The sequence below is a fragment of the Lissotriton vulgaris genome, chromosome 3_1 (assembly GCF_964263255.1).
Source record: "Lissotriton vulgaris chromosome 3_1, aLisVul1.2, whole genome shotgun sequence".
Classification (NCBI taxonomy): Eukaryota; Metazoa; Chordata; class Amphibia; order Caudata; family Salamandridae; genus Lissotriton; species Lissotriton vulgaris.
Window position 1 is genome coordinate 819,356,356 of NC_141689.1, and position 26,921 is coordinate 819,383,276.

At 44.7% G+C, this 26,921-nt stretch overlaps 1 protein-coding gene across 1 annotated transcript in view; it reads left to right on the forward strand.

Annotated features, from left to right (window-relative positions):
• Positions 1-18,244, forward strand: part of SPTLC1 (serine palmitoyltransferase long chain base subunit 1) — a 346,713-nt gene extending 328,469 nt beyond the window's left edge. Inside the window, exons 14-15 of the mRNA XM_086961127.1 lie at positions 1,028-1,101; positions 16,139-18,244. Of these exons, the coding sequence (XP_086817253.1) occupies positions 1,028-1,101; positions 16,139-16,232 (168 nt within the window). The 3' untranslated portion in view covers positions 16,233-18,244. The remainder of the gene's footprint in view (positions 1-1,027; positions 1,102-16,138) is intronic.
• Positions 18,245-26,921: the final 8,677 nt, after the last annotated feature.

The window sequence follows — 26,921 nt, forward strand, 5'->3', positions numbered from 1 at the left end:
ACTGCTGACGTTGGGGGGCATATTTTCTTTTATTTCACCATCCTTTTTGATTAAGTACTCCATCAAAGTGAATTTCCAGCTTCTAACTCGCTTGTTTGTATTTCTGTTTCTAGATTTCAGGTATGTGTGTTTTCTTTAAATAGCGACCTGTTTCTGTGTGATAGTTTTTTGTCTCAACTGCATTGCTGTCCTTTGCCAAAAAGATAATATTTGATCTGATCACTCCACCTTTATGGGGTTGTGCAATTAAAGTTCTTGCTCTTGGTAATAATCAAGTTTTTGCCGACATCTTGTGTGCATTGGGATTGATAGTGTTCTTTTCTTAGGTGAGGGTGAAACCAGGGACTTATTTAGTTTTTCCCTAGTTGAGGTTGAATGTAGGTAGAAATGAGGTTGTTTACATCAAGAGTTGGGTTGATTTTATTTTTGATGCATTTTTCCAGGATCAATGTTCTCCTTCTGCTGATATTTAATTTGAACAATGAGATTTGAATGTCGGCCATTAGTCATTGAAATATAAAATGCATTACGGAATGGGGATTTATTTGCATATGAAGACTTTTTTTACTGAATGCTAGCAACCCTACTTTGCCTCAAATGACATGGTCATTTAGAAGAATTGCAAGGGTCACTAGGACATGCTGTCTGCTTATGGTATGCAAAGAAAGAGTGAAATGGTCTTTCATTTCTCTAGTAAGATGAATAGTTGAATCTGGAGCAATATTAGGACCAATAGCAGTATCAGTAGCCTTAGTATGTGGTCGCGTCAGTGAGCTCATTGTGCTGTGACACTGTTCAGACTTTCATTTACCGATTATGCATAAGAGCGGGTTAGTGTTAGCAATGGTATCATGTAAATCTGTACCAGGGAAGTTACTTCATATTCATTGTAATCCTGTCCATTTATGATAAGTTTGATTGACTTTGTATTGTTCATCTTTGCGGAGTACGTAATGTATTTCAATGTAGATTTTAATTCCTTTGTAAAAGCTGAGTTTATTAACTACTGTTTGTTTTCTCCCTTAAGTGCATGAACAGAAAAATTGCATTAACGCAAGCTCGCTATTTGGAAAAAGAAGAAAAGCACCTACCTCCTCCAAGGTTAACTAAAAATCTTTGTTCTTTTGTTCAGTATATGTAATATCAAATCTTTATCAATTGTCTTCCAAAAACATAATCTAAGAGATAACCCATCTATGCATTGTCAGTTGGGTGTTATGTGGTCAATTTTGTTTTATGATCTGTATGCCCTTCTCAAATTCAGAATATTCTAGAACCAATTCCTGACAAAAGTAACTTTTCTGTCAGTACCTTCTCCTACCCATCCTACTTCCAGAAGAGCTTCGCCAGTACTGATAGTCACTCTGCCTTCATTGACCACCACAATCCCTCCATATCCAGCTTCACCACTTCTAGTTCTGCCTTCGGCTTCATTTTCTCTCAGTTGCTGGTACTCTGTCTTACACTTTTTGCCATCTAGACTTTGTTTGATTGCTTCAGGCATCTCCATTTTAGAGGCAGTATCCTGATCTACAGCGTCTGGTGAGAGATGCACCTAAATTATCCCTCCTAATGCCATCTCTGTCTACCAAGACCTCAGTGATTTTTGAAACTTAAAACCAGAAATATACTTCTAAGCCATGGTGATGTTAGTTCTACATCTGTTCTCGGTTGAATGTTTTCGTACATCTGCTGCACCAAAAGCAGCTTTTAGTGTGCAGAAAAATGTAGGCCATCGAATATAAATATACTCTACAACAGTTTGTGGAAGATGATCTTCGGGATAAATGGCCTTATTTTCATGAGTTAATCATTGATGAGATGATTAACTCATACAAAGTCATCAGGGTGGTGGTAGCACTAGTGTTCTAGCTGCTCATGGATATTTTGAGGGGTAAAAAGGGTCTTTTAAGAGTCCTGAAACACAACCGTGTTTGCCCAAGCTACCATTCCCTGTAAACATTTTGTTGACCAACTACACTGTCTAGGAGCTCAGACGCGGTCATCCCTAGAGCAGTTGGACTTGAGAAAAAGAAAGAATACCTGAAGAATCAGTTATGTCCCCAGAATAGTTGGTACCGTTAGCAGAGGGTTGCAACTCCTCAACAGACCAGCAGCAGTACAAATAAATGGCAGTCATAATATCAGAGCGGTCCCTCCAAAGGTAGAAGATAAACAATGGCTTCTACTGCGGAACACAAGCACTAGACTGGAGGTAAAAAGTGATTTCTCATCACCCTCTTTGGTCATTTTTTCCAGTCGAGGGAAGCATGTCAAACCATCTTCAAGAGTGTTAATAAATCACAAAAGACATGGGCACTGAATATTGTCCAATATTACATATTTGTTCAAGTCTTTTCCTCCTGCAGTAACCTCAAATGATGCTGTTTTAGTGCCAACAGGAGAGGTTAAATCAGGACATCGCCATTATTTTCGGGAAACAGGCTTTGGAGAGTGTTGCCAACTTCAAGTAAGTAAAGGTAATGTATTCCTGATAGTTACTGGCTTTAAAAAAGACTGTATCCACTCTTTCTGGATTAAAAAAAAACAAACAAGTGGATAAAAAAGGAAACATTCTGGATATTAACCCTTTATCTAGCTTGTCTCCAGCTACATTAAGGTGATTTGAAATGAGCCATAGGTTTACAAGATGTTTCATTTCGATGGATACTTCAAATCGCAGATTCCCCACCTTAGAATGTCTCCAGGCACCAGACTGTATCCGAATCCGCATACTGCTAGGTACAATCGTGCAGCTCCATGCTGACTCCATACTGACTCCATACAGACCTGGATGTAATGGAACGGAGCTACATATAAGCACTGCCCCTGCTCACTGACATTAATTTCTTGTCTCTTCCTTTTCCACACTCTGATGTGGAGCATGAACAATGGTTGGTAACAGTGCAATGAATACAAACTTGGCCTGTTTTCATATGTTAAAAATAAGCCACCCCACAGAATTTGCAGGTGGGAGGCATTGAAGAATCCGGTTGTTATCCACCACAAAGAGTGTTACCGAAGTTAAGTAACTCACTATTCTGATGAATACTTTAACCTCCGATTCTTTACCTTGCAAAAGACATGCAATAGATAGCAGCAGATACCTTGGACATTTCATTGTCCCCCTCCCCCACATACTTGTCACCAATGCCGTGGTAGTAGCCTATGCTGTGGTGGAATGAGCCTTCAGACCTTCCAGGGCCGCTTCTTGACCAGTGCATAGCAGATCATAATGTAGAGGACTATCCACCTCATCAAGGTCCTCTTTTGCACTCCTTCCCTTTCTTTGCTCCAGAGAATCGCGCCATTAGTTGATAGTTCATTCGATGGTCCTTGGTACAATCTATGTAAAAGCTTAAAGTTCTTTTGGGTTTCAACTAATTGAGCCTCTAATTCCATTTTCAGGGGTGAAAGGTAGCAAGCACATCCATACAACAGGAGTTATCCATCTGATAGTCTCCCAGGCCAGCTTTCTTACTTTTGAATTTTCCAGGCATCAGACTGGATCCAGAAACTTTTGCGTGAGCAGTATCCCTGCGCGCCATAGTCTGGCTCCATTTTGTTCTGCATGGCGTTGCAGGGACCGGATATGACTGCACAGTCACCTTGCTAACGTTGTTTTTTTCTTTCCACTCCAGTTAGCGCTGATCTAGAGAAGAACTACCTCTTTGTCTCTTTTTGGCCAACTTTTTTCGAAGTTTTGGCAAATATTTTTTCATTGTGTGTCGAGGGATGACCTCTAGAAAGGTAGGGTTGAAGCCATGTGGCGACTGTCACCGCGCCATGTCGGTTACTGACCTGCACCTTGTGTGCTAATGGCATCTCGAGCTCGACCACGACTCAAAATCGCGCTTGGACTGCCAGGCCATGGCGGCTAAAGTTTTGAGGGAGTGGTCCCTAAAGATGCTTGCAGCCCTGCAGTCAGCACCAACGAGAGTGACTCCTCAGAGGTCCCGGTGCCGATTGAGGAAGAGAAGGTTGCAGGCCCCATCCAGGAGCCCTAAGTCTTCTTCATTGCACTTGAAGCCTAAACAGACTTCAACTTCACTGTGTCACTTGAAAATTGACAAGAGGAGTGAGTAAGATTGGCGTACCAGGCGTTGTTCTGTGGACCTGGTGCTGTTTCCGGGGGGCCACACGACCCCAACTTAAACAAGAGTTTTACGAGGCCATGCATCGGATATTTCAGCTGGCTGACCCCTCTGGTGTGCTTCTGGGTCTCATGGGGTCGGAAGAGGCCCCGTCAGGTTACACGGCAACAGCTCCGGCCTTGGCTCCAGTGGAGCTCTTGCATCTGATCCCAGATCAGCGCGGGTTGTGCTAATGTGACCTTCCCTGATGCTGTTCCCATAGTCTATGCTTCCAGCGCTGCCAGCCCAATTCTGATTCCTAACAACTCAAGAGTCTGATCATTGTCGATCGAAGTCAATTCCGGCACCGACAGAGCACAAGGGCTCTAGGTAGTTGCCTGAACTTTTGGAGGATGTTTCATTCATAGGAGAAGTGGGCGGGGGTCACAGGACCCTCTAGAAGACCAGCTGGACACTCTCGGTGAGGAATTGGACTGATATGAGGAGCTTGATGAGGCCAGTGGACTGGACACCTTCCTGGATACTGGCATGCTCTCTACACCTACTGTGGCTGCGTTGGAGGGAGCTTCTTATGCTATGGAGGTGAATAGGCAAGCAGAGGTCCTTGGCCTGGATTTGCCTTAGGTGCAGGTCAAGACTAACCTTTGGACTGAAGTGCTTCAGCCTGGGGCTTCCTTATACGAACCCCTTTTGCCCTTTAATGAAGCACTGACGAATGTCCTTCTAGGCATGTGGTCCAAGCCTAGCACAGGGGCTCCTGTGAACAGGACAATAGCACACCACCATTGCCCTGCCCTGGGTGATCCAAGTTTCCTTAGCCAATATACTACTCTTGAGAGCTTGGTGGTCCAAGCCTCAAAATCCCCTTGCACTCCCGGACAGGGATCCAAAAGAGGCTGGATGCACTTGGAAAGATGTGGGACTTGGGGAAAATGCCTAGCATTGTGGTCAGTGTAAACCACATGCTTTTTGGTCCATTTCTGACATACTTATGGAAAACGGTTGCACATGTGCTGCCACAGGTGCCAGAGGAGGCTGAGCTCTACCAAGCAGTGAGAGATGGGAGGGATGCAGAAAAGTTCACCATTAGGTGTGATCTGGATGCGACTGACTCCCTGGGCAGAGCGGTTTCGTCGACAGTGGCCTTGCAGCGCCATGCCAGGCTGAAAACATATGGCTTTTCGGGGATGTCCAGTCCAACCTCATGGACACGCCCTTTGATCGGACTCAAAGACCCACTCAGTGCTGGAGCGCTTCAAGGACTTGCAGCCTATGGCCAGGTCCTTGGGCCTCTCAGTGACACCTCACTGGCAGTCTGCTTTTTGACCCTTTTGGTGCTGTGGAAGCGGGTTTCAACTGAGTCAGACATGCTCCAGCCACTGTCCTTCACAGGTTTCCCAAGTTGTGCGAGGACGTGGACGCAATGCATTCCGACCTCGTGGGAATGGTAGCCAGAAGTATTCTGCCACCAACCCCCCCTGCAGTTGCAGGCTTTAGGTCCTCCTAGGTTGATTCTGCAAGACCATGGGAGCCCAGTTGGCGGGAGGATCTGATATCTCCTCCCCTGGCAATCCATAACATCGAACAAATGGGTCTGCTGATCATTCGGAATGATTACTTCCTTCATTTCCAGTCTTTCTCTCCTCCTTTACTGCCATCTCAAGAATGGGTGGCGGAAGATAATCTTATCCTGCTCCGAGAGTTAACAGCTCTCCTTGCCAAGGGGGTTATAGAGAGGGTTCTAATATCGGAAGTAGGCAGTGGTTTTATTCCTACTACTTTCTGATATCCCAACAAGAACGCAGATCTTTTTCCTATTCTAGACCTCTGGACTGTCCATCTCTTCCACAAAAAGGAGAAATTCAGGATGCTCACATTGGCTGAGGTCTTGTCTGCCCTAGACCAAGGAGACTGGCTGGTAGCGTTGGACTTGCAGGATGTGTATTTTCATATCGCTATCCTGCCTGCCCACAGGTGTTACTTGTAGTTCAAGGTAGGCCATGCACACTTTCAGTTCATGGTGCTACACTTTGGCCTTACCAGAGCCCCTCAAGTGTTCACCAAGGTGATGTCGGTGATCGCAGCTCATCTGCGCAGTTTAGGAGTTTGTCTTCCCCTATCTTGATGGCTTTTGAAGGCGTCCTCATCCCAGACTGTTTTTTCCCACCTAACTACAGCAGACGTGCACTTGCTGAGGTTCACTATCAACATGCCGAAGTCACACTTGACTCCCTCTGAGACTCTCCCTTTCAAAGGTCTGGTTCTGGACACTGCAGTTTCAGACCTAAACTCCTGAGCAGCGAGTCCAGGATATTCAGGTTATGATACCGATGCTTCAGCCTCTATTCTAGATTTCGGTCAAATTACTCTGAGGCTGATGAGCCTCATGGCCTCCTGCATCCTGCATCCTGTTGGTAAAGCTTGCTAGTTGGCGTATGCCGGCTCTGACGTTGGAACTGAAGTTCGAGTGGGCGCATCATCAGGGGAATCTCTCCGATGTGGTCCAGATCTCGGAAGGAACTGCAAAGGACCTGCAGTGGTGGCTAACGGACCGCAATTGTGTCAGAGGACACCACTCCCTTACTCAACCAGACCTCACAGTGGTGTCAGATGTGTCACTCCTGGCATGGGGGGAGCATTAAGGAGAGGAGATCAGTGGACTCTGGCAGATTCAGGGTTCCACATCAACTTGTTGGAGCTCTGGGCGATCCAGCTAGCATTGAAAGCATTTCTTCCCTCTGTCAAGGGAAAGTTAGTGCAGGTGTTCATTGACCACGACATGTGGTACTGCAACAAGAAGGGTGGGGTCATGGACTCTTTGTCAAGAGACCCTGCGTCTCGGGACATTGAACAGAAGGGTATAATCCGGCTGTTTCAACTCCTGGCAGGTTCTCTGAATGCCAGGGCAGACTCAGCCGTCGATGCCTAATGGATCACGAATGGCTTCTCCAGTCAGAGGTGGCTCAAGGTCTGGTTCAGCAGTGGGGAGAGCCTTGGTTAGATCTGTTTGCCTCCGAAGAGAACGAGCATTGTCAGCAGTATTGTGCGTTGGAGTTTCCAAGACGGCTATCGCTCAGCAACGCCTTTTGGCACGAGTGGAGCTCAGTCCTCCTGTATGCCATCCCACGCATACCACTCCTCACCAGAGTTCTCACGAAGTTCAGGAACGACTGGGCCTCAAGTTTCTCCGGACTGGGCTCGGAGAGTTTGGTATTTCGAGCTTCTGAAAATGAGCATTTATCCTCTGATTAGGATCTTTTGTGGCAGCAGCAGGGGAGGGTTCGCACACCCGAATCTGTTAACTCTCTGCCTCCTGGCGTGGAGATTCAGTGGCGACAGTTTAAATCCTTTCAACCTTCCTCCCAACGTTTGTATAGTTATTTCTGACAGCCAGGTGACCCTCCACCGTCGGTATATGCCTGCCGTTGGCAAACATTTGTAAAATATTGTACAGAAAAGTCTATTGACATTCTTTCTGATACTCTTCTCTTTATTCTTACCCTTGCCCAGCAGCGCTCTGCTCTGGGCCCTCCCAATGGTTAACTTTCCACTCTGTTCGCTTTCCTACTGCTGCCTGACCAACCCTCTTTATTCAAGTCCACTATTGTAACTAGTTCCTGAAAGGACTTGTACATGTTTCCTCCTACTCCCTTCATAATGCCTCAGTGGGATCTGAACCTGGTTCTCACTTACCTCATGGGTGTTCCCCTCGAGTCCCCTCTGGTTGCTTACTATCAAGACGATACAAAAGGGGATGATGGACGGAGCGTTTGAGCAAATCAAACACTCACCCCCAGTCAACTGATCTGGGATTAATCCATCACCGTTCTTTAGCTCACTCAGCCACCCCAGTTCAGACATGGCCATATGCAAATCAGTCTGACCCTGTGCCTCATGGGAACAGTCCAGCCCGAACTGCCAAGCCATGTCTTCCCTGGACCGGAAACAAGCATCCTGGGACCGGTTTCGGATTCATAATCCTCATCAGCCAGGCTGTCTTGAATCCAGTGGCCAAGTGAGCAAGGGACTCGCGTCTGAGCATACCCTGCTAACTTAGGGCGAACAAAGCGATATAAAAGGGGATGTTGGACGGAGCATTTGAGCAAATCAAACACTCACCCCCCAGTCAACTGATCTGGGTTTAATCCATCACCGTTCTTACTACCAAGACAGCATTTCTAGTGCCAATATCATCTGCTCCGAGGATGAGTGAGCTGCAGGCTTTGTCATTTAAGCCTCCCTATCTTATGATATTTCTGAAAAAGGTGGTACTTCACACCGAGCCTCTTTCCTACAGAAAGTGGTGACCTGGGTCAGTCAGTCACACTGCCCACCTTTAATGCTCCTCCACATCCCTCTAAGGAAGAGGGGAGACTCCATCTTCTGGGCCCAAAAAAGATCATTGTCTTTCTACCTTGAACGCACAAAAAGGTTCCGGGTGGACTACCAACTTTTCTTGGGCTAGGTGGAATCTAAAAAAAGGTCAGGCAGTTTAGAAACTAACTATTTTGCACTGGGTTGTTATCTGTATTTAGATCTGCTATGCCTCCTTAAGGCTTAAAAACCCATTCCACCAGAGGGACGGCTGCAACCACAACTTTGGCTCGTGGAGTGGCAGTCCTGGACATCTGTCAGGTAGCAGCGTATGCTGTACACTAGTGCCTAGACAGTCTGATTCGAAGGGGATGGGCATTTCGCTTGTTCAGTCCTGCAGGACTTAACAGTCTAGTAATGTGTCCTCTGGGCACCTTCAGGATGTTATGGCTTGGGTATCTATTCAAAGGTAAGGAATCTGAAGCTAGAAGTCTCTATCAGATGAAAAAGTGACTTACCTTCAGTAACTCATTATCTGGTAGAGACAATATCTAGCTGCAGATTTCTTACAGACCCACCCATGACTCCCCACTCTGCAGACACATTTGTAGACCTACGGTTGATCTCCTTTTCAGAGCCCTAGTTTGGACACTCACTAGTCAGTCCAATTCATGGCTCTGCACTCCTAGCATGGATAGTCGTGAAAATAAACTGACCTCCGCTCACCTGGGTGGTCTATGTAAGGCACTGCAACATCAGTCTGCGCCAATGATTCCATGTGGAGCCGAATGGAGCCAACCGACAGCGTGCAGGGATACTGCTCATACAAAAGTTCCAGATCCCATTGGACGCATGGGAGATTGAAAGGTAAGGAATCTTCAACTAGATATTGTCTCCACCAAATAATGCATTATCAAAGATAAGTAGCTTGTTCTTGAGAGCCCAATCCACTCCGGTTACAGTCTATACACCGTCTAGGAGTGGTTTATACAGTCAGAAGGCAAAATCTTTTCTTCTGGATGGAAACTACCTTCCCTCGTCTTTTATTGGGTCAGTGGAATAGTGTTTTCTTCTAGTGCAACATGCCTGCCTCCAAATAAGGCTTCTTCCCCAGTCTCTGGATGATCCACGGTACCAAAATAGAGGCAATTGGGAAGACAGGCTAGTTCTTTCTTATGCAGCTATCTAGTGTTTTGCCTTGTCGTCACCCGAAAAACCTGATGCAAGGAATAACTTTTCATATGGAGATCCTGACAGACAATGGTGACCAATGCTTCCATGTTGGGACACATTTGGGCCATTCTTCTGATCAAGGGAATTCCACTTACTATATAAATCTTCTAGAACTCCGAGCAGTCCATCTTATCCTAAAGTCTTTTCTCCCAGTCTTCAAGTAAAAGCCACTGCTTGTGCAAACACAGTACAATGTACTCCTTAACAAGTAGGCATGTTAGATTCTTTGCGCTTCCCTAAAAAGACTGTGAATACATCTAAACCAAGGGTCTCTAACCATCAACTCATGAGCTGCTGTAGCTCTCCAGCTACATATGAGTTGCTCACCTGTGTGCAGCCCATCTTATTAAATTAGAACGCTTTTGCTTGGTTGAATTAATATACATAAAACAAAATTGAGATTATGCAACACTAATAATATTAGTTGCTCTCTATTGAACATAAGTAGAGCTCTTTTCAGATAAAGTTGTAGACCCCTGAATAAACAATGAACCTGCAAACCACCCTCCCCCAACTTCGAGGGAGTCCAAAATGAGAAGACCGATGCGGTTTACAGAAGCTTTCAGGAATGCCACAAGTAGGTCTTAAAAAGAGCAGTGCTATCTGATGGGACTATCTTCTCCCTCCTCTTCTCTACAAATCAGGGTTCCATTGATCTTGCAAAAAATTACCACCATGCATACATTATTGCAGCCCATTCATAACTAATCCATCTGTAACTTGTAGCTTAATTTCCCAAAGCATTTTCCTTGTGGGACAGAAGTTCAACAAGCAGTGGTGAAGCCAATAGGTTGCGCATTTATAATGGGTGTACTGAGCTCTTGACTTAGCAAATGTTTGTAAAGTAATATTTTTTAAAAAGTAAAAGAAAAAGCCATTTCGAAATAGTGGAGGAAAAGCAATCTTTTATCTATGGTGCCTCAAAACTGTTAATTGAATTTAGTGTTCAATTCCTTAATGTCATGCTTTCTTTTTTAAATACTTCTAATCAGAACGTCTGAGTAAAATGTAAAAACAATAGGGAAGTTATCAGACCGTAAAGGGAAACGCTTGCCAAGGCCTAATTTATTAGATGTGGTGATTTGATCTTCTGCAGTAGCCCAGGGAGCAGATTTATGGACCTCTGGGAGACATGTCATAAGTCCACCTTCTCCCTCAAATGCCAGCTGGGTGGGTGAGTCCTGCAGCCTACACTTCCCCCGGCACTTTTAAAGTCTTTGTACGCCAGACCTTGTGCTTTCATGCTGTGTGAAATGCAGGCGAGAAAACATGAGCAGCCCTTAAAATCTTCTCTTCAGCCATATTTTAGCAAAAATATCCCTCTTGCTGTACTTTTACAGTCTAACTGGGAGGGGTGGGGAGCAGCACTTGGGGTTAAGGGGCTATTTGGAGGGGAATTGGGTATGAAGCAGTACATGAGGGAGCGCTAGAAGAGCACATGTCCTCTCATTGGAGTGCTGAATGAAAAAGTACTTCCCTTAATGTGAGCAGTAGAAGGGAACTAGTCAGCCAAAGAAAAGGATTGGAAGGAGCCGCTAGGGTAGGATCAATAAACAAGAATAGGAAGGTAAGCCAACAAATAAGAACCAGCCTATAATTGACAATAAAGTGAACCAATAGTAAGCAATGGATGGGTTCACAGTGAGCCTTTCACAACCAGAATGCTTGCATTACTTGGTAGGAGCAACCTAAAGAGGAGGTTAAGCATCAATGTTTAGCTTAGGGAAGCTGTAGCTTGATAGCTACTTCAGATGTCCACCCCAGAGCACCTAGAAACAGAGTCATGCTTACTCCTTTGTTGTGGGTCTTGTTAGCAGGGTAAAGCTTAGCCTGTATTTTCATGGGATTTTCTGTAAAATCTCCCCCATGATGTTTTGATTGTAGTGTTACTTCACATACTTCATATCCCTATTGGCCTACTTCCCTGAAAGCAGTCCTGGGGACATATCTGATAATACTTTGTTGAAATAACTCCTAAACGACTACTATCTCCTAACATACAAGGATTGAAGAAAAAGGACAAAAGAATAAAATTGCCAGGACGATCCACCTGTTCAACACCCAATCATCCATATTACATTTGACAGGTCACATGAAGTGAGACCATAGGGAATGGATGTTGGAGATTACATTTGAAAGGCTTAAGTTGACATTAATTCTGTTATCTTTTATGACTGACATGGTGTAACCCAAAAATCGCAAAAGGGAAAAGAGGGTTTTGATTGTCTGTCACATGTTCTCACTTAACATGACTGCTTTAAAGATGTGACATTCTGTGAGATTTCGGACTAACCTTGTGGAAAAAACAAAGTAAAATATTTGCAACGATTTTTCTGTCGTTCTTGTCCCTAAGGGTATCCTTTATCCAGATAACGGTAACATTGATCTCCTCAAAAGACCACCCTCTTTGAGGGGCACTGACACTGACCTTGGCCCCCGACGTAGCATGCTTCATCATTGGGTCATGCTGCACGCTGGGTGCAACACCCAGCGTGCCCCTCAAAGAGGGTGGTCTTTTGAGGAGATCATTATTACCGTTATCTGGATGGGATTGTGATGTCAGTGGAAATAGTAATTAGTGGGTACGGTGATTCATAAATTGCCTATTGTTGACAAATGCATTATGCTTTTATTTTACAGTGTTATTTTTGACAATGTTAAAACAAATTTGGACGAATGGAACATGAGTTGTTTTCTGGTTCAAATTTGTAATCAACACATTTCTGACCTTTCCTCCTTGATTAGTCGACGGCTTTTTTCCAGACCGAAGCGTAGAACCCTACTTTACTTAGGTCTATATCTGCTTCATAAAGCTATATCAAATGATGAATCTATATTGTATTTGGGAAGGACCCTTTAAGTGTGTCCCATACTTTGAAACTCGTGCTAATAATTTGGAGAACCTACAAAACAAAAGAACATGCATAGGTACGTAAACCGGCATACGTATTAAACATTGGCACTGCCACGTGACCTTTTTAGACTGATCCATTGATATTAACCCACACTCTGACGTGTGCACACTCTACATATTCAACATGCACTTGAGTGAACACGGCAAACTAGAAGTCCTAGTAGATCGCTACTCATTAGACATTCTTTTTTTATTTTTTTTATAAAAGCCTGTTTCATGGGATGCATTTAATGTATCAGATGGTCTTACACCTGCTCTAGTTTGTCAGGACCCCTGTAGGATGCAGGGACGTGGCACCCTTTTAGTGCACTAGCCTGTCATAATAGAGGGAAAATGTGTGCCCATATTTACCTAAAAGATCTTAGGAATACCTACTAAGCGTTGTATGTGTGCCTGCAGTCTCATGTGCCCTGTTCCCCCCTCTCGCATATTATTTTGGATGAGCCAGGATCAGCGTTATTTAAGCTCCTGTTCTTGTAGTATAATCACGAGCAGATGCCGAGGCCCGGTCTGCTTTGCAGATATGGGCATGTGTGTTTTTAGGCCACAGGGCTCCTAATGCTGCAGAGTTTACAAGCTACTTTGGGTGCCGTCTTTGTTTTGTGTTAAAGGTGTTTTTATTGGTACTTTAATAAGGAGAAAACTATCCAGAAGGAAACAAGGAGGGAAAGAAAAGACTAATTAAAATGAGTAATTACATGATGTGTACATCAATCTGTTGTTGTTGACAGAATTCGTAGAATACTATTATCTGTAGACCATACCCAGAGAGTTTGACTTAAGGTTGGAGCGTTGATGTATAGGGGAGGTATGAGTCTTGAGGAATGTAAGCAGAAACATATTCCAACTGTACACATCCTACGAGTGTGTCTGTTACTATATCTAAGTGGGGGAAGGGGTCTCTGGTGAGGGAGAGAGAGGTGGAGTCATGTGATTCAGTATGAGAGGTGGCAAAAACCGAAGTAGTGGTGACGAGGATAGAACCTGTGGCCTGAGGCATGCTGTGAATAAAGCTATCAAGCGTATCCCAAATACGTTTGGATGTTACAGGGCAGCCTTTGTTACTAGATTGGGTTATTTGTGTGCTTCTTAGATAGGTAACCCAGGCCCACCAGGTATGGTAAGATACCTTGTTACCAGGTTACCAATCATTCATTATTACTTTGATCGCAATGTTGAGTTAAAGGTCAAGGAAGTAAAGATATATGGCAAAGAGGTTCATTGGGGATATCTGCCAGATAAGATCCTAGTAACATTATTGGAAGGGATAACAAAAGTTTTTTTGTAGCTGTAGGGGGACATTGTGCCAGTTGGACTGCAGGTGAGGGCAAGAGAAGAACATATGTTCTTCATTGTCTTACCACCTGTGGGTTCCATCGATTAATACTAAAGATCCAAGTAATTTGTGTTCTCAGAAGGAATAGACCAAAGTATACACTTTTCTAAATTATTTTTTTGTGATGTTTTGTGGTCTGTCTAACCTAATTTCCAGCTTACTGTCATTATAAATGACTTCTCTCGTGACGCTGTAGAGTGTCACTGCTGAATGGGGATGGCATTCTTCCTGCTATGCTACTTTAAGTGCCATCTGATAGAGGTCAATATCGGTTTGTTCATGGAGGTTGTGGGCCTCAATGTGGTGGTGTACATACATTCTTCCCAATCATCAAGTTTCTCAGATCATGCAGATCTGAGAAACATATAGTAGTGTATGGATTTAAAATTCTGCAGTTATGGTTCATGGATGTGTCTTAATATTTTTGGCTAATGTAGTAGGAAAACTGCTCAGATTTAGAAATCAAAATTTTTATTGAAGTATGACCACAAAACCCACTAGAAACCTACGGACCGCACGGTTTGATAACCTCTGGGAAATTCCCCTCCTATGGACAATTTCACCTACCCGATGAAGAAGCATTCCACCACAGTGGGTAAGGTTCAGTGCATTCTACAAAGGATACTGCTTTCAACATATTTTTGACTGAAAAATTGTTGGAATATTGTTCATTCGTTTTTTCCTCAATGTTGTCGACACACTTAACGGAACTTCTTTTTTTTTTGTGAGTTGGCATGGTGCAACTCCATTCTTTTTGCAGTTCTTTTACTAAGGCCTTGAATCTTCATGTCTAACATTCCATTGCTTTTACTATGGTCTATTGTCTGTTAGCTGTAAAATATCAATATTAGTGTTTTTATTTTCATTTCTTTCAAACTTGTGGACATATTGCATCTTTTCATTATTACTTATGCAGCCTTTGCCCGAATTGGCACAACAGCCATCTTTATCTGGAGATGGCTATTATAATTTGAGACCACGTTTATTCCCCCTAAGGATCTTGGCATGGGTTGTTGGACTAAGTTCTCAAAAACTATTCTGATATCACTTGTCTTCAGCTGGTATTAGGACCCTTTAGCTAAATATACCGGCATATGGGCCAACCTTCTTATTCAGTCCAGTACTTAAGAAAATGATTGAAAACGACTGTAGTCCCAGCATCTAGACTGTTCCCCTATGCATTAGAAATTGACTTCATGCTGTATCTGGTATAATTTTCATGGTCCCATTTGGAGGCAAAACACTGAGAGAAAGGGTTAATTGTATGACTCGGAATTTTACCTACCTTACTTTTCACTGTTAATTTGTGATTCTTAAGAAAATCGAGCTCCATTGCAGGGCTAAATGGTTTTTCTGCCGACAGTGTGTGGGGAAAATGGTTTTTAAATCCGTGCAATAGCTCTGAAGGAAATCTAACGCAATCCCTTTTCAAAGAATTGGCAATTAGCACAAAAATGTGGTCCCTTTTGAATGAGCTGGCATGCTCCTCGGGTCATCCACGCCCGACTTGAGAGGACATATTGGCGCATATTCTTTATTTGCCTAAGAGATAAAGAGACAGGACTCCTCAAAGCTCTGCACCGAAGAAAATCAACAGTGATATCCTTATCTCAACATTCATAATATGTGTATTCTGTGAATCATTTGTTCTGCAGTGGGAAGCGTATCAATAGCATTGCAGCCTACCCATCAGAAAGCAGTAATCCAGATTTACAAAGCATGAATTTATTTGGTGACATGGTCAGCCCAATAAGCTATTGGCACAATTCCATTCATCAATAAAAGTTCGAAAGAGAATGCATTTTGTCACATGTAACTGGAGTTGCTTATTGTGTGCTGTGTTGTAAAGTAACAAGTCTTGCGTTATCCTCAACACCGCCTGATTACTTATCCGGCACACTGTACCGGTTTGCTCTCTGGCACACCCTTAACTAGGTGTCCCCTGCGTGAACTGGTGCAGTGTGGCGGATAACACAAAAGAAGCGCTATCTCTGACCGTTTGCAGATTCACAGAGGGGAGCGCTTTAGTAAGGCATGGTTGCTGCGGGTTCAAACCGTGGCGCCATCTTAAGTTTATTTTTTCGATATAGTGCTTTATCAGTGCTTGAACAAAGCAGTCAAGAATATCAAGCAAACTCTCTGGAATAACCAATGTAGTGAAAATCCAGCGCCTTATATTTATAACTCTAGTGCACCACACTAAGACGCCCTAAATATTGACCTGTTTTGTTTCTCTCCTTTCTACAGCATTCGTGTTATTGTAACCATAGAGCAGACTGATGATGAACTGGACAAAGCTGCATTAACGATCAAGCAAGCTGTGCAGTCGATACTAAATTGAATGTCGTTTCTACCCGGAAATAGCTTGTTTCCCCTGATGCAACCATGTTTTCCAGTGTCGAGTGCTTGGATTTCCATTCGGAAGAGATTTACACATGGATTATTGATTGCCATTTATGAAACAAAACGTTTTTCAGTGCTGAATCGTTTCTGATTCTCTCAAGTTGGACGGATAAACAAAGACCTGCTGTGCGGAACAACGACTCGAGCATGACAAAGCAATGGTGCACCTAACATGTTTTTAACACTTGAAATTGAGCCTTATTGATATACTATTATTTTAATAAGGATTACCTTATCCATTATAAAACAAAGAATTTAAGCCATTCTTTATTTTGCCAATTTCATGATTGAGTATGAGAGCATCTGTTTGCAGTCTGTTTTTATCCAGGCGTCCTAATGGATCGTATATTTTTATTGAGCATTGAGAAGCACTTTGGCAGTATCAACATGTTAAATGTTAAAATATATTTGCAATCTTTATTTAAAATAAAATACGTTTTCTAGAATTGCTTTCAAGGTATTGATCTGCCCTTCCAAAAAATAACGTGATATTAGCATTGTGTCTGTTTTAATAAAATTTACTCCTGTACGTTTTTCATTGTATAAATGGGGTATTTTTAACCACGTGTGTCCCATGTTAAGGAATAGCAATGAGTTTTGCCTTGATTGTACGCTTTTTTGTTTAACGAGGTTTAACGCTTCACATCATTGACAATTATTTTATAAAGCACTGAAGTGAAGCCTATATTTAATCATTTCCATACCTCCTAGAACGTTTAGGATTTTTTTGTGTGAAATATTTGTAAGATCAAAACTGAATTTCTCACTGAATAATTGAAGGAAAGCCAGCCCTGGAAATAAATAGGGGCTTTAAGGCTGCGTGACTGATTCTACAGCCATAGGAAACAGCTTCAGTCTCCCGCCGAGGAGCTGGAATACAAAACAAACCCTCCAAATAACTGCATCATTTTAAATTAACATAAGGTGATGAGCCTTCTCTACTTCAAAATACCGAAAAGATGTAGGCTTACACCCACGTGTTGTGACTGCACAATATCTGAACGCGGATTAAACAATTACTAATACAATAGGAAATACGCAGATGTTCTAATTTGCTTAGTAGCAGGAACACCAAACTAAATCGTGCATAGGCAAAAACCCAAGGTTTAGCATCTAACTTTGGTCTGGAGACTGGGGCTCACTGAAGAGGAGCTTGCTCAGATACCCTTTTGACCATGGAATAGGCAGCCATCTTCTATTTGTTTTTGCAACTAATTCGAGACAGATGAAACCTCTGATGGTGAAAGCAACGCAACCGTTCAAAATCTGTTTTATGCACTGAAATGACCTCAGTTTATATATTTGCAAGGCTTGAGAAAATACGTGACGACCTAAATAGTACATTTTGGGAGAACAGACCCCTGAAAATGGGTCATTGTACTTCGTTCTTGATGAGCTGTTATCATCTGTTTTTTGTTTATTTTTTTAGGTCCACATTCCAAGTTTGACAGTTCTGATTCGGAAGAAGTTACATGCTGACATTTTTGCAAATGTATCCCTTGCTTGGACATCGGTTTTCTTTTCATATCGGAGGTTTGCCTGAAAGCATAAATGTAACTTTATAATTCGAATAGGGTGCTCTTACTGTCGGATAGAGTAGATCCATATTGAGACTTTGTATCTTAATAGAAGACATTTTAATTATGCATTTTATGTGCAATACTATTCATGCCCTCAAATGAACATGTTATTGAAACAGGCTGGCAATCATAGATCTTCTCAATTATGATAAAATGTTAAATTGTTAATATCTGCTATTTGTGACATAAACATTTACTGCATATGTTAAAGTACTATTAGTGCTGTAAATTGCATTGAATATTTTGTCTTTCTATTGAGTTTTTCTTAAGTTTTTATATACCTTATGTGCCTTTTAATTGCAAATACGATGATGATTTTGCTACACCTGGGACAGAACTCTGTTGTAAATTAAAATAGTTTTCCTATAAACTGACTTTGTTTTATTTTTCAAAAAACAATAAATAAATGGCAAAGTATGGTTGTACCAATACGCATATGCCAGAACTCACAACATTGTCTTTAGGTCATTGTTTTATTTTTCTGTACATTTAAAAAAATATATTTCTGTAACAATTAGATATTTTGATTTATGTATTCAAGCGCTCACATTTTTACTTATCATTTGCAGAACTAAGGGACTGAAAAGTTTCCTGCTTATAATCATAGTTTTACATTGTTGTAGCAGGCCATGCTCCTTTACGAAGCACGCAGATAGCCCACTTAAATCCTTGATATACCATGACAACATTGAGTAGCTTAGAGAAGAGTATCTTGTGTTTTACTTCACTGAAGATACCTATGAGTATTTTTAGGATCTGGAGTACAGGTCCTAAAGTATAAAATAGAAAATCTGATAGAGATTTCTAGCTGCAGATTTCTTACCTTTGAATTTTCCAGATGTCCGGCTGGATCCGGAAACTTTGCTGAGCAATACCCCTTAGAGACATCGGGTGGCTCCATTCGACTCCGCATGATGACGGTTATGATGTAACCATGATTACATAGGCGCCACCCAGACGAGCGGACGTCAGTTCTTTTCTTTCCGTGCCAGTTAAGCGCCGATCCAGGAAGAGCTACTCCTCGGCCGCTTCTTGGCAGGCTTTTTTCTCGACTTTTGTTGTTATTTTTGACGACTTCGTGTGCTAGGGATGTTGGAAAGGAAGACGTGGTTTAAACCGTCCAGGACTTTTTCCCGCACAATGTCAGTTACCGATCCCCACCGTGTATGTCTGTCAGGGGCGGCCTTAGGCATGTGCAAGCTGTGTGTGGTACACAAACAAGGATGCGTAGTCCAGGTGTAGAAGTAGATCCTTCTTTATTGGCAGGTAGTAAGGTGGCAGGTTACAGGATAGGAAGTTACAAGGAGAAACCCCACCAGGAGAGAGCTACCAGCTCCTCAGCCTGAGATGACCAACTGACAATCTGCACAGAGTGAGGCACACACACATTCCATGATGTCACAGGACATTCTGATAAAGTAGTAGAGAGGGAAAAGAGATAGAAACCATTTACCACACATCCTCTTCCGTTAGCGAACAACAGCAAGAAAGAAGTTAAGACACAGCAGAAGAATTCAAAGGAGACTATAGACACAAGAGCTAGTCAAAGAGACAATTTGAAAAGCAGGAAACTCAAGCGTGAAAGCAGAAACAAAGGACAATAAAAAGAGGCATGTAGAAAGATAAACATAAGATGCACAAATGCAAATTACATAACATGCCCATCCACCCTCCTTAATAAAACAAGGTAGCGATCCTGGCAAATCAAGCAGGGTGTAACACTTGAAAGACAAAATGAGTGCAGATGGAAATAAGCACAATAAGATGAACTAGCAACCTTCACAGAAAAAGGGGAAAAGGCCTGAAATAAAGACTAACACTAGTCTTCATCGCTAATGCAAGACGTGCACTACAACCTCCCCTTTAAGGGTACACCAAGAAAGGCAACCTTTAAACTGTGGAACAAAACAACTCCCCAAGAAGGGGTACACCAGAGGAAACTAAAGCCCCTGGAACAAAATACACAGTATCCACACACTAACAAAAGTGGAGGAACTACACCAAGAGGTAGCGCTGACAACGCACCCTGACTACCCACAAAGAGTGATGCAACTTAGACCAACACAGACAACCTCCCCTAACAAAAGGGTACACAATTGAACAATGTAGAAATTGTTCAACGCGACATCACTTAATGGCGGCGCTGACAACGCACACCACCTTCCCCAGAAAAGGGTACACAAGGATACTAATCCTTGAAACTTTTGAGCAAAATAGTTACATGCAGACAACCTCCCCTAATAAAAGGGTACACCACGTTAAAAGTGCGCAACGTAACTTCTCCAAAGGGTAACAACAAGACCCTAGGAAACAAAATGTAGGCACTGACAGGCACCACAACCCCACAACCTCCCCTAAGTAAGGGTACACCATAAGTACTAACCCTAAGTACATGGATGGGGTATTAAGTAGACACAAACACCCTAGCTGGCAAAGCAGGGTAAAACACAGGAAACACACCCTGTGAGACCAAACGTCCCCTATATATAAATATACAGGGTACACCATAAGGTACAACATCCCCCTAGTTTCAAAATATGGCATTGACTAGCCACAGACCCTCCCCTAAATAAGGGTACACCGTAGGGTGAGATGTTGCCTTAGGAAACTAAACTCCACACAAAAGAGAACAGCAAAAAGTACTAGATCACCCAGAGAAAGTTCTGTGTAACTCTAGGTGTATGTCACCCACCCACAACATGCACGGAGATACTAAAAAGTTCACCACAATGACATACTACAACCCCCCAAAGGTAAATAGAAGAATCCATTATGCCCAACACACACATCAACCTTCAACATACACCAAAATACAAATTAGGTAAAGCATAGGCTATTGAAGAAAAAAAAAAAGTTTTTAGCTCCGGTGAGCGATTTCTCACCCAAGATCTTCATGGCCAGGATTGTCCATAAACTCCGATGAGTGACTTGACACCAGGTGACGTGCAGGCAAGACGAGACATCCAGCCAAGGGAAGAAAACTGCTGAAGAAGTACATCTAATGTTGAGCATTGGAAGGGAAACTTAGGCAAAAGCAACAACTCCACAAGAAGCACCAACGAAACAGCAAGACGATATGCCAAAAGTGCTTGACGCTTGTAATTTTACTGAAGATTACACCGTGGTTGGCAACGCTCGTGCGGGAGAAACTGCATGGGAAGCTGTCACAAACTGACCAGAGTAAGGCAATCCCAAGATGGCGGTACGTCCGCACGACGCACACAGGATGGCTCATGGCACGTTGCTGTGCGAAGACTCCTGAGGGCAGCCAAGGCAAGAGGAACAAAGAAGAACGTCATAGATGCCGCTCGTGAAGAGGTAAGATGTGCGCGGCTTGTGCGCATTTTTAAATTCAAACATGAAGGGCCAGTCACACCCCCAAAGTTGTACATGCGCCCGTGTGCATATTCAATCCAAAAGATGCCGGCACAAGAGTGAAGGAGGGGCGGCCACTCGCACCCTCAAAGCTGAACATGTGCTCCGTACTTCCAAATTGAAGGATGCCGGCACAAAAGTGAAGGAGGGGCGGTCACTCATTCCTACAAGTGCGAGAACGGGTAAATCCCAACGGCACACTGAAAATGTTAAGTGACACTCAGGTTCCACAAAAACCAACTTTAAAAAAACACGTGACTTCACTGACGAAGGTTGCTGTGCTTGAGAGTGTACTGCCAGCGCCAGGGCACCTCAATAAGAGCAAACACAAATAGTGCTCAAAATAAATGCCCACCCTCTGTGAAAACACACAATATACACACTGGTTGTAATAGAAGCGAACTGTCAATGCACACAAGAAGACCAGAAGGCACAACAGTGTGATCAGGCCCGCTGAGACAGTGGCTCTTGTAGCTGGGAACAGACAGTGTTCAGATGACAGAGAAATGGCAGTTAGTTCTCTCACAACACAGACGCCCAGGGTGCAGGCTGTCCAGGTAAAAAGGACACTGGTGGGGTTTACTGGGCATTACTCTGATCTCCAGGAGATAAACTTACTTAAATGTAGAACAGTCCTTGGTTTCCTTATAGCTGAGTTCCAGTATTCCTTCTTTGCAGCAAAGGTTAGACCAAAAACGTAGCCAAAATGTGGTACACAAACAAGGATGCGTAGTCCAGGTGTAGAAGTAGATCCCTCTTTATTAGCAGGTAGTAAGGTGGCAGGTTACAGGATAGGAAGTTACAAGGAGAAACCCCACCAGGAGAGAGCTACCAGCTCCTCAGCCTGTGATGACCAACTGACAATCTGCACAGAGTGAGGCACACAAACATTCCATGATGTCACAGGACATTCTGATAAAGTAGTAGAGAGGGAAAAGAGATAGAAACCATTTACCACACTGTGCACCTGCACAGGGCCACCAAACCCTAGGGGCCACACACATATATATATCCTTAATATAATAATCCTCTGAGGATGGATACAAATTTGCGTGGCGGCCCCTGGCAGGGATTTGGTAGCCTCCGGCTCTGTTCCACTTCCAAACACCCTGACTCCCCCCCCCCCACCCCCCTTCACTGGCCTCCGCGCTCTTCCCCGCCTGGACCCCCTCTTCCGTGGCCCCCTACCTACTCTCACTGCCCAGGGCCGCCATGAGCTTAGAGCCGCCTCTGTGTCTGTGGTGTCTTGAATGCGACCGGGATTCGAAGTCTTGTTCAGAGTGCAGGGCGATGGCTTTGAAGACCTTGAAGGAGCAGGCGTTAAAGTTGCTCACGGCCTGGCAATCGACATAATTGAGCAAGACTCCGAGGAGGTCACAATCCCATTCGAAGAAGGTCGCCGGATCGATCACGGAGCCCTAAGTCCTCTTCCTCCCATTCAAGGTAATCTGGACACTCTGGGAAGAGGCACAAGAAGAAGTCCATGCGTACATCGACTTCACCTCAACTGGCGTCCGTCGTCGAAAGAGGTAGGGAGCACCGACGCTCTTTGCTCTGTTCTGCAGAGCCAGATTCAACTTTTTGCCTCCCTCCATTTCCAGGAGCCGGAGCGACTCCAGCTCAAATGAAGGATTTTTAAGAGGCCATCCGCCGCACATTTGAGTGGAACGACCCCGTTGGTGAGCCTTCGGGCCCATCGGGTTCGGCGCCAGAGGGGCCTCGGGGATCTGATCTCGGATCCGGTTTGATGCCGGTCATACCAATGTGGCATTCCTGGTGTCAAACCTGACGTCTGTGCCAGCAGCGTCGCCGGTGGCTGTCGGCGCAACCCCATCCTTCTCTCCAATGACACAGAGCCGGAACAGCGTCGTACAATGCCCATTCAGACGTCGACAGAACCCAGGGGTTCTATGTTGTCACAGCACTTCGTGGAAGTGCTAGGATCAGGAGAGGAATGGGAGGAGTCTGGAGACCCTCTAGAGAACCGGAATGTCTGAGGAGACAATGGACTGGTATGGGGAACTTGGGGAAGCCAGTGGTCTGGATACTTCCCCCAGACTCTGGAATGCTCTCTCCACCTACAGTTGCTACGGAGGAAGGGGTTTCTATGCTTTGGTGGTTAAGAGGGCAGCTGAGGTCCTTGGACTGGAACTGCCCTCCGTGCAGGTCAGGACTGATCTGACAGAAGTGCTTCAATCTGGGTCTTCCACGTCTGAACCCCTTTTGCCCTTTAATGAGGCATTTACGGACATCCTACTAGGAACTTGGTCCAAACCTAGTGTAGGGGCTCCTATGAATATGACAATTGCATGCCACCATCTCCCAGCACCAGGCAAACCTATAGTTCCTCAGCTAACACCCCACCATAGAAAGTGGTGCTGCAGGCCTCTACTTCCCAGGGCGCATTCCCTTCTGCCCCTCCGGATAGGGAATCTAAGCGACTGGACTCATTTGGGAAGATGTTTTCTTCCTCCAGTCTCGCATTGTCAGTGAATACCACATGATTATTGGGCCGTTTCTCCCACTCTCTTTGGGAGATGGTTGCACAGGTGCTGCCACAAGTCCTGGAGGAGGCCCGGGCTGTGCTCACCCAGGCTGTCAAGGACGGGAGAGATGCAGCAAAATTCACAATATGTTGTGGATACGATCGATTCGCTGAACAGGTCTTTTTTAACAACAGTGGCCTTGAGGCGCCAAGCTTGGCTTTGCACAATTGGTTTCTCGGGGATGTCCAGGCCAATTTGATGGTCATGCCTTTTGATGGCAGACTCGGCCCTGGTCACGTTCAAGGATCTCTAGCTACGGCCAGATCCTTGGTCCTCTCCTCCACTTATAGTGGTCAGTGTTCCTTTCGGAGCAACCGAAGGGGTTTCCAGCCACGTCAACCCTATCCTAACCACCGTCCCGCACAGACTGCCCAAACCATGCATGTACGTGGACATGGTACATTCCATCCTCAGAATGGAGGCCAGAAGTAGTCTACCACTAGACTGATTCTGCAGGACCACACTTCTCCACTGGGTGGGAGAATTTGTCATCATCTCCCCTTCTGGAGATCTGTTACAACAGACAAGTAGGTCTTGCAGATCGTCCAGGAGGTCTATTCTCTTCCTTTCCTTTCTTTTCCTCCTACTATTCTGCCGAGTTCGGATCGGCTGGCGGAGGATCACTTAAAGCTGCTCCAAGAGGAAGTTACAGCTCTTTTGGGCAAAGGGCCGAGAGAAAGGGTTCAAGTTTCAGAAGTAGGCAGTGGCTGTTATTCCTGCTACTTTTTGATTCCAAAGAAGAACAAGGGGTTTCAGCTAATTTTGGATCTTCAGACTGTCCATCTTTTCCTCCAAAAAGGAGAAATTCAAAATGCTCACATTGGCTCAGGTCTTATCTGCCTTAGACCAAGAAGACTGGATAGTGGCGTTGGACCTGCAGGATGCAAATTTTCAAATTCCGATCCTGCCAGGCCACAGACGTTACCTGCAGTTCAAGGTAGGCCACAAGCATTTTCAGTTTACTGTGCTTCCCTTCGGCCTTATCAGTGCCTCTCGGGTGTTTACCAAGGTGATGGCTGTGGTTGCAGCTCATCTACGCAGGTTAGGGGTTTCAGCCTTTCCCTACCTTGACGACCGGCTGTTGAAGGCGTCCTCGCCCCAGGCAGTCGTCTCCCACCTTCCGACTACGGCAGACCTCCCGCATTCGCTGGGGTTCTCTATAAAAGTGCCGAAGTCACACCTTACTCCTTCTCAGATGCTCCCTTTTATTGGAGCTGTTCTGTACACAGTGCAGTTTCAGGCTTATCCTCCCGAGCAGCGAGTCCAGGATATTAAGGTTATGATTCTGATACTTCAGCCTCTATCCTGCATTTCGGTGAGCTTGACTCCGAGGCTGTTGGGCCTCATGGCCTCCTGCATCCTGTTGGTAAGTCACACGTGATGGCGTATGCAGGTTCTGCAGTGGGACTTGAAGTTCCAATGGGCACAGCATCAGGGAAATCTCACAGACGTGGTTCAGATCTCTGAAGGAACTACAAAGGATCTGCAGTAGTGGTTAACGAACCGAGATTGGGTCAAAGACATACTGCTCTCCCTTCCCCAACCGGATCTCACAATCGTGATGGATGCCTCACTTCTGGGATGGGGCAGCCACTTGGGAGAGATGGAGTTCAGGGATCACTGGTGGAGACGGGACTCCACATAAACGTATTGGAGCTCCGAGCGATTTGCTTGGCATTGAAAGCATTTCTTCACTCTGTCAAGGGGAAGTTGGTGCCGATGTTCACGGACAACACCACCGCCATGTGGTACTGCAACACGCAATGCAGGGTGGGGTCATGGACCATTTCCCGAGTGGCCCTGTTTCTCTGGACATGGCATAACCCTGGTGGTTCAACATCTGGCAGGTTCTCTGAATGCAAGGCCAGACGATGTCGCCTTTCGATGCCTAGCGGATCACAAATGGCGTCTCCATTTGGTGGTGGTGCGTGGTCTCTTTCAGCAGTGGGAAGACCCTTGGTTAGATTTGTTTGCCTCCGCAGAGAACACGCAATGCACGCTGGAGTTTCCAAGGGGGCTATCGCTCGTTGATTCTTTTCGGCGCGTGTGGAGCTCAGGCCTATTGTACGCCTTTCAGCCCATACCACTCCTGCCCAGAGTTCTGAAGAAGATCAGGAGCGACCGGGCCCAAGTCATCTTTGTGGCGCCGGATTGGGGAAAGAGTCTAGTGTCCAGAGCTTCTGAGTGTCGATCCTCTGATCAGGCTGCCCCTTCGGGAGGATATTTTGTTGCAGCAGGGGAGGGTTCTCCACCCGAACCTGTCAACTCTGCGCCTCCATGCGTGGAGATTAAGAGGCTGCAGTTGATGGCTTTTGACCTTCCTCCTGAGAGCTGTAATGTTATTCTGGCATCCAGGGAGCCCTCCACAAAGTCAGTATACACCTGCCGTTGGCATAAATTTGTATTATACTGTACAGAAAGGTCTATTGACCCTCTTTCTGCTCCTCTTACTACTGTCCTTTTGTTCATTCTGACCCTTGCCCAGCAGGGCTTTTCTTTGGGAACTTTCAGGGGTTACCTTTCTGCTCTCTCTCTGCCTTTTTGCGGCTGCCACACTAAGCTTCTCTTTTTAAATCTCCTATTTTAAATAGATTTCTAAAATGGCTGGTTCACTTGTTTCCACCTACGCCCTCCCACAGTAGCAGGGGACATTGAGGACTTTGACTCAGAGGTTTTTTTTAAAGGTTGGCAGGGCCTCAGTCTTTTGTAGGCCCATGAAGAGCGAAGTACCATTTCAATGTCCCCTGTCTCCAGAGATGACCCGTTTCGATCCGCCCTATAACACCTACCCAGGGCAAAGGCCACTCCTACGATCTTGGGGCCTGACACCAAAGACCTATCCCAATACCCCCAGCCTTGAAAGGACACCATGGCCATATACAGAAGCTCTTCCATGTTGGGGAAAAAACTCTGGAGGAGCCTCGACTCCATGGAAAGGAATGGCCTGTGAGTAACATGCCTTAACCATTCACCGTCAAATAAGGCTCAACAGTTTGCGCAGGCCACTGTAATCATGACCATTTGTTGCTGAAAGTCTCTTTGAGCAATAAAAGATACTTGCAGCAAAGAACAAAACACCTCTGAGTTGAGATAGTCATAAAAGAATTATGCTCCAAAAACTGTTTT